The 9,251-nt window shown below is 37.4% G+C and overlaps 1 gene segment (V, D, J or C); it reads left to right on the top strand.

Annotated features, from left to right (window-relative positions):
* Nucleotides 1–2,990: 2,990 nt before the first annotated feature.
* LOC140531873 (T cell receptor beta variable 3-1-like) lies at nucleotides 2,991–8,266 on the top strand. The segment is given in 2 exon segments: nucleotides 2,991–3,078; nucleotides 7,959–8,266. Coding segments are annotated over 2 exon segments (396 nt in total).
* Nucleotides 8,267–9,251: the final 985 nt, after the last annotated feature.

Below are 9,251 nucleotides of genomic sequence, written 5' to 3'. Positions count from 1 at the left end.
AAAATCAACCAAACAATAAATCCAGCCCTGATTTTAGTATTTGTCAATTTGTCAATTCAATGCTCATACTGAAAATTTGACAGTTGACTCTTAGCAACAGATAAATACTGACTCTTGAGCACTTCTGGACAAATCCTGAGATATCTAAATCTCTGGGAAGGGATAGACAGTGACTAGGGAAATATAATCCCATCTCTGAACCCAACAGTCTTGGTACCATGAGGATCAGGGTCCCCAGATGCTATTTTCCTGTTACAATAAGAAACTGAATGGAAAAGGAAATAAATTCTGATTGATTCATTGCTGAGCAGCAAAAGAAGTTTCAACATTTCCAACATTCTTAGGAGCAGGATGACTCAGCCCTACATTTCTGCATCAGTAGCAAAGTCTCAGAGCTGTGAAGTCTTCTCCTCTTTGTGCATAAACTTGCCTGGCCCCAGCCCAGGAAGTCATATCAAGGAAGACAATGGACTGACATGGTTTCACCTCTGTCCCAAAGACCCGTCATGTAACAGTCTCTTAATGAATCATTTAGTCACCATTTAGGTCAACTAGATGTTGTCACACTTGTGCCAGTCTTGTACTGTAACAGAAACAATGAAATAGCTTAGAAGAGTAAGAGGCAGGCTACCTCATCTTACCATGCTGGCTTTAGACCCTCAGGCCCTGACCTGTAAATACAAGGTGTCCCAAAAATTGTAGTACCATTTTAAGCTGTAATAACTTCAACATATATGTATGCAATATATATTATATGCTATACCTATATATTATACACAATTTGGTATGTAGTATATGCTATATGTAGTATAGCAAACTATAAACTACACACACATATATACTATGCACAGATATCTATACGTACAAATGTATCCGTATAGATATTTGCATGTGTTTGTCCTTCGTTGCCGAAGAAGACCGTGCCATCAGGGAAATGATGAACTTGACTTTGTTTTGAGTGAGGGAGGGCTGTGCAGGTCACCAGCCTCACCTCCTCCAGAGCCATCTGAATCCAGCGACCAGATATTCATCCGGATGACTGGAGATGACCCAGGATGAGGCAACTGGGGTTAAGTGGCTATATAGATATTTATAATATAGATGATTACTTATATGTTAAATATGTCATAGACTTCATAGATACATTTGTGCGTATATCTGTACATAGTGTACTTAGATACATAGATGTATCTGTCATGTAGATATAGCTGTATAATGACATGTAAGTTGTATAATTTTATAGATTTATCAGCATCTTCTATATAGTTTTATCTGTGTGTATAGTATATATACATATCTACTCTGTGTGTGTATATATATATGCATTAGCGTATTAATATCTATTATATAGCTATATAACTATATTACTGTTAGGATATGATCTCTACTTACATATATAGACATATCTCTGTGCATATTATAGGATATAGCTTTTCCTGTTAACATATTAGATACAGTTGGGTATGACAATATTATGTTACATGAGAAAGTGAAAGAGTTAGAGGCAAGGGAGATGGGTTCACATCGAAGTTTAATACAGCATGATAATGTTTGGGATGTCACTTAACGTTTTCAGGTTATAGTTTTCCTATTTTATAAAATGAGGAGGAGGGAGTCAAGCAGATTATGGCTAAGCCCCACATCGTAGCCTCGGGCTTATGATTACAGTTCTTTTTATAAAAGGATTTTTATTTTCTTAGGGAAGTCATACACACACACACACACACACACACACACACACACACACGCACGCACATTATCCTTCCTTCATACCTAACAGGCTAGTTGACTCACTCTTCCGTGAACACTACATACACATACACATACACACATCTATAACTCACTACTTTGATGTTTTGCCTCTCAAATTGATCTTTTCCCTGCTCTTCTAAAACTTAAAATTCTCTATGGTAACACTTTGATTCCATCCTCCCTACCCCCTTTTTTTTTAGGATTGGGTCTTCCCATCTTGCTCAGGCTGGATGTACAAGGATTATTCACAGACCCATTAGTGACTACTCAGTAACATGAACACATTGACCTGTTCCATTTCCTACTTTGTCCAGTTTGCTCCTCCTTGGGAAGTCTAGTTGCTCTCCTCTCTTGGGGTTTACTGTGTTGATGCTAGACTTAATGTAGACACACAGTTGGCTTAGCCCCACTGCACCTAAGAACTCCAGTGATTCTCCAGTCTCATCTTTCCAGGTAACTGATATTATAGGCGTACACCAACACAATCAGCTTAGGCCCTATTGCTCTAAAAAACTCTTCTCTGATCACCTCAGGTCCCAGGGATATTTTCCTCCCTTTAATTCCCATAGTACTGATGGCTAACATCACTCATTTGGCCTTATACCATATATGGCTTTGTGACATCCTGTGTTGTTTCTTAAACTTGTTCTTTGGCTTTATGGATGTCAGGGATGAAGTAAACTTCGAAGTCCCTCCCCCCTCACCACTTCTCCTCTTAAATAGCTTGCAGGATGTATTAGTGCTGATGCCAAGCCTTACACCTTTTTGTTTTCCACGTAGGACCTATGCATTGCCACGGAAAGTCTTGAATATAGCAGCATGAAGAGCCATGCACAAAATAGGTGTCCTGTAGACATATTTGTTGAATAATTTGTGACCTCCTGGCACCCAGAACTGCCTTGTTTTTCTAGCATGACACATGCCAATGAAGCCTTGATATTCTATTAAAACTAGATTTTACTGATAATTTCTTTATTCACAATAAAAGTGGTATTACATATTTTACATGAAATTATTTGATATTTTGGGGTCTTAGAAAGCTTTATGTATGCTTATGTAGCCCTTAAGTTAGAGGCTGCTGAGAAAACGGGCACAGGTTTCTTTAGGGGGCTCTATTCTGGTTTGTTGAGCTACCCACACAATCTTCAGTCTTATACAAATTAGTGTGTTTTCACCAAATCACTGGGTACATTCCTGGTTCAAAAGCTTTAAGAATGAATACATTTATTTAAACGACAATGGAAAAAAATGGACCCGTGGAGAAAAGAATGCTGAGCACTGAACAACCATACTACAAAGTCCCCTACAAATCACAGTATTCAGAAAGTTAGAACTCTCACTCTACTTCTTCTACAGTACATGCCTCCTACAAATGTTCCCATGGTATCTCTTAGAGCCATGATCCTCCATCACTCATGTCCTTTTCCCTGCAGTTATTCTCAGCTCTTAGCTAATGGAGCCCACCATCTTTGTTTATGGCTCTCAGGGACCAAAGTCTATCTCAATCCTTTGTTTAGAGATTCCATCGTACTAATCCCCTATCTTCTGTCAGTGATCATTCAACCTCAAAGAATGGGTATTTTCTCTCAGAGATGTAAGGATATTCCTTGAGTTCATTTTGGGGGGTCAAGGACCAGAGGACTTCTCTACCACACTCTATGTAAAGATTTGATGCACTGCTAGCAAAGTACCATTCATGCTTTCCATTTGTCCCAAAGTATTAGACTTCCACCACTTTCTCACTCTATGAGAGCAAGTTCAGCTTGAAGAAGCATTCCATTTGGCCCCTTGTTGGGTTTTGGATGCTCCCCAAGAACAATACAAGTCTCCCATTCATTTTAATCTTCCTGAAGCATCTTATGATAAAGCCAAATCAGAGCTAAGGGAAAGCCATCCAAATCTCCCAATGCCTGCAAAATCTGCAAGAGAATAGATGAGAGAAGTACATCATAATTTCCTGTTTGAAGACTCCACCATACCTAGAACTAGAAGGAAGATTGTCTTCTCAGCTGAATACCTAGATAGATATCTATGAACATTTGTGAAGTGTGAGAATGGGGGTTAATAGGCTATGGGCTTTTGTGGATGCAGAACCACCCTGCAAGGTGCAAGGAGAGTTCCTAAAGCCCTTCAATTACCTTTGGGTCTGCAGCCTGAGGCCAGAGAGAAATATCTAGCTAGCTAGCTAGCTGTCTAGCTGTCTGTCTATCTGTCTATTAAGGAGGAACAGAGATACTCTGGATAATAGGTCCATATTTTTTGTGCCAGAAACCTACACCAAGTATTCTTCATTGTGCTGAATATCAGAGGGCTGGTCCCCTGAGGAAGGAAATTATTGGCAGATAATGGAGACTGAGGAGTATGGGAAAAAAACCACAGAATTAGAAAAGTCAGAGAGAGAGCAGTGACAAATGATCACTATTAGTGGGTGGGAAGTTGAGTTGAGCTATAAGTAGTAGAGTTATGGAGGGCAAAGACAGAGCATATTAAATAACAACCTGTGACATTTGCTCAGGGAAGCTATATGTGAGAGCTTCCAGAAAAAGAACAAACAAACCAAGAAACGAAAATCACAAAACAAAAACAAAAAAACCCAAACAAGTAGAAAAAACTAGTGAATTTAATATCAGAGATCGTGTGTGAGTGTTTGAGTGTGTGTGTGATATTTTTTTTTGGTGGGGGGAAGCCACCTCCTTCCCCTTTGTTTCACCCAAGAAAGAAGTTAATATACATTGTCTTTTGTTCCCCCCACACTACCGTAATCTTATCAATTCTCTCATGGTAGACATTTCTTCAGAATAAAATAAAAATCAGCTTAACCTCATCTGAAGACAAAACCTGTTACAAAAGGAAATAAACAATTTGAGCCAACAATTACTAAGAGCAGAAGTACCAGTTCTCCATCCATCAGTGAGGCAGTAGATGAGGAAGAGCAAGGAGAATAGATGTAATTCTCTAGGTCCTCCAGAGCAGTGAGGCAGGCAGAGACACATAAAAAGGAAGCTTTATCCAGATAACTCCTTAAGAGGATCAGAGAGTCAAACAGTTTTTAACTATTTACAATCATATTCAATTTGGGATAGCAGCATTCTTCACTTGAAATCAGCTGATAACCACTTGTATTTGGGCCCACACCCTGAACTCCTTTTTCTTCATGGAACTTGAAAGTTAACAGGGTTCCCCTTTACGCCTCCCCCACCTCCCCACGTTGTAAGACTCCTGACTCTCATACTCTTTCAGTCCTTCCTTCCACCGCATGAAAAAAAAACCAAATAAATAAACAAGCAAACCGAAAACTATACCTTACACTTCTCATTGGTTCCTGTGCTGATAAAGGCTGTATTCAGATCTGTAGATATATTTCAGTTTCATTGTGAGGTCAGAAAGTAGATATTAAGAGTGGGAGGTGAAGAAATAGAGTCAGTAAGGGATAGAGTACCCTTCCTAGTATTTTGTAAAAGGGATGAAAAGATAGTTCAATAGTGTGGGGGAATGGTGGAATAAATTGAAGAATTTTTTTTAAAGAATGAAGAAGACGTGGACATGATTGTAAGTATCTAGGAAGGAACCAGTGGATAAAAAGAGACTGAAGATAAAAAAGAATGATAGAGATGGGAAGTTTTCAGAGTAAATAGGAGGGGATTAGATTAAGACTATAGGAGAAGGGTTGACCTTGCCAAGGAGAAGACATATCTCTCCATCTGAGGCTGAAGCAAAGGAACAAAGAATAAAGGGGTGACATATATACTACAGGAGGTGGAACTCTGAATTAGTACAACCACTCTGGAAAGTAAAATTAGGAATTATACTAGAAAACCAGCAAAGAAACTTACTGAGATAATAACTTTAGCAATTTGGCAGGATAAAAAATAGATCTACAAAAGGCATTAGCATTTCAATATAGCCATAAAAAAGGGAGACAAATGACAGAAAGAGAAAGCTCATTTAAAATGACTTCATCAATCACAAATTATTTGGGAGTCAATCTATTAAGACTCTCTCAGTACAATAAGACTGTATGTACTTTATAGAAATAAAGGAAAATAAATATAATTGCATGGATATATATTATATATATGCATATATGTGTATATATGTATATATAGACATACACAAGGAACTGGCTAGATACATCAGACTCAAAAACAATTGAATTCAATTGTCCATAGTACAGTAAGTTCAAGATCATGAAAAGTTTTGGGAAAAACTATCTGAAAATAATGACTGAAAAAAATGCAGTTTAGCTTAAAAGAAGTTTTAGATTAACATCTAGCACATCCTCTAAGTTTTAAATGTACACTTGACCTCAATATGGAATACTATTTTTTCTTAAAAAATGGATGAAAGTGAACGGAAGCATCTATGACAATAATGAGGAGGGGGAAGACAGTAAAGGTAAAATAAACAAAACAAATGAATTTTATTTCATAATACTGAAAAGCATTTGAACAAACAAAATCAATGCAATTAGGATGAGAAGAGAAACCACCAAATGGGAAAGAATCTGTATCAGATATCTCTGACAAGGGTTTGATATCCAAAATGCTTAGGGCATTAACACAAATATGTAAAATCAAGGGCTATAAATAAGTAGTCAAAGGAAATAAACATAATCCTCAAAACTATTGTAATCTAACAACAAAAATGAAAGGCTGCTTCAAATCACTTATAATTTAAACAAAACCATTCTGAGATCACTTCATTCCCTCACAAAATGACAAAGGTGACAAAGGATGGAAATAGTCAATGTTGGAAGTGATGTGGAAACACTAGCACACTGATATGATGCTGGGTGTTCCATTCAATCTGAAAATTAACTTAGATATATGCTGAAAAATGTGACTAAGTAGTTCATTCTCTTGCATGCAGAAATCTCACCATTAGGCATATCTCCCAGGGAAGTCAGGAAAGAAAAGTTCCATGTATACTAAAACTGTTTATATCAACTTTTGTTTTTGTGGCAATGAATAACGAGGAACTACTTCAACTGGGACCCCATAAACTGGGAAATGACTAAAGAAGTTGTGTAAATGAATGTAACAAAATAATATTTCACCAGAAGAAAAAATGGCTATGAGGAACTCAGAAACATAGGAAGATCTGTGTGAACTGATGCAGAGTGAAGCAAATAGAAACAAGACCATTTTATATATACATATCTATATATATATATACATATATATACACATATATTTGTACAGATAGTTGTATATAGAGTTGTAGTACATATATATGTATATATATATATTGCAATAATATAGAAAAAGTATGTCATGTAATTATAATATCCATATTTGGCTCTGAAGAAGAAAATAAATCTCTCCTTTCCTTTCATTTTAGTGTTGAGGGAATATGGTTTTATAAAAATCAGTATACTGCTGTAATTGGATAATATGTTACTTTTTTTTCCCTTTCTTTTTTCCCTTGTGAATAAGACTTGTTGGGTAGGAGAGAAGGGAGAGAGTATATTCAAAAAAGTCTGTGATGTAAAAACAAAAGATATCAATATAATTTTCAAAAGAAGAAAAATAGTTGAAAGCATATCTACAGTAATTGATAGATTTAAGATTCATAGAACATTTGAACTATTTGATTAATGCTTCCTAGCAGAAAGAGAATTTAAGTGAGTTCTCAAAGGTAAGAAAGGAGAATGAAGCTAGATGTTAGCCCCTGTTTGGGTTAATGGAAAATATATAAAGATGACTATATATTGATTAATGTAAAGCTCAAAATTCTCTCTCTCTTTTCAATGGCTTGACTAACCATAAGACCATGCCTTTCAGTGGGAGGCAGCAGTCCTTAGGAGTGCGTCTGACCTGAGGAAAGGTCTCTGCTTTTCGGTACCCACTGCAGACCAACATTTCAACTTGAGACATCCTGGTGCTTTTAAATTTGGTCAAAACTGCAATGTCACAGTTTGCCTAGGGATGGCTGTAACTTCAGTGACCCAGCTCCTCTCTTAGCACATTTTAGAGAAAAAATTGATGCTGAGGAGAATCTCCAAATCTCCCTTGACACCCAGCATGAGCACAAGATTTCTCTATTGTGTGACCTGTTGTCTCCTGGGGACAAGTAAGGCTTAAACTTTGGGAATAACATAATCCTGCCTGTCCTAGAGTTTAGCTCCCAGCTTTTATATTGTGTTTTTAATAACAGACTAACTCTCAAGATTTGTGTACTGGCTTCTCTTTTATCTTTTCCCGTAGTCCTCTTGGATGCTGGAGTCATTCAGATCCCGCAGCATCTAATCACAGGGATTGGACAGAATGCAAATCTGATATGCAAGCAGAATTTGGTTCAGAATGCTCTGTACTGGTATCGACAGGACTCCAAGATGGGACTTCAGATGATGTTTTACTTCAATAATAAAATGCTTGTTGAGAAAGCTACTATTTCCGATCGCTTCAGGCCAAACTCTACAGAAAATTCTCTCTTGCGTCTTCACATTGAAGCTTTAAAGTTAGAGGACACAGCCACATATCTCTGTGCCAGCAGTGTAGGCACAGCACTGTGAAATCACCTGCTCTCTGTGCACAAACCTCCCCAGTTCCCAGCACAGGAAGTAGTAGGAAGAAAGATGAGGCATGAAATGTTGGTCTAGGAGACAAGAAGAGTCTCAATTCAGGTCCAGCCTCATTTCCTGGAAGAACCTTAGTGGAGCTGGGTATGAGCATTCTCATGATCATTGCAACCTGTAGAACTGAATATTGTCAACTTGCCCAGGGGGGATCAGTTTCTCGGAAAAGTAGTCACACTGCCCAAACTCAAAAAGGACTGACTAGAAAGCTAGAAAATGACTTTATTAACTTAGAAATATAACTGCTGAGGTGAGATGAAAGCTCTTTTTGACTCTCGCTTTAATCTCCTGGAAAGGAAGCCTTCAGAAAATCTAATTAGTAATTTAGTTATTTGGTAAAAAAAAAAATAGCAAAGAGAACTACATGGCAACAATGAGTTATATTTTCCCAATTGTACTAATCCAAGACATAGTTCTCCATCAGATATTGAGACAACTGAGACTAGAGTTGGCTGGTCAGAGTACACTCCCCACCAGGACAATGATGAACACAAGATGACCTGCTACAAACTGAAGAGAATTCAAAGATAGTGTGGGGACAGTGGGAGATTTAGGGCTTATGAAGGATGTGTAATCATTTAGTAGGGCTTCCCCGAGGAGGGATAATTTAATTAAGATATTAAAGATAAAGGGGAAAGGGAAGAACTGATATTTCTCTCCTTAAAGGGTCCAGAAAAATGGCCAAATAGATGATTGTCCCCCACAATGCACACACACACACACACACACACACACACACAGCACCCCACATCATCTCACACAAATATATTGTGATGACTTTTTAAAAAAGCATCCTTTATTTTTAAAAATTTAATTTAATTTTCAATTAATAAGATTTTATTTCCTCTCCTTCTTACTTCCCTGCCCCTTCAACAAACTCTTTTGGGAAAAATAAAAAAAAATTGCAATATGAGTAATCAAA

This window comes from Notamacropus eugenii, chromosome 3, assembly GCF_028372415.1.
Source record: "Notamacropus eugenii isolate mMacEug1 chromosome 3, mMacEug1.pri_v2, whole genome shotgun sequence".
Lineage (NCBI taxonomy): Eukaryota > Metazoa > Chordata > Mammalia > Diprotodontia > Macropodidae > Notamacropus > Notamacropus eugenii.
The sequence above is the reverse complement of the archived record's forward strand: the minus strand, read 5'-3'. Positions and strand labels throughout refer to the sequence as shown.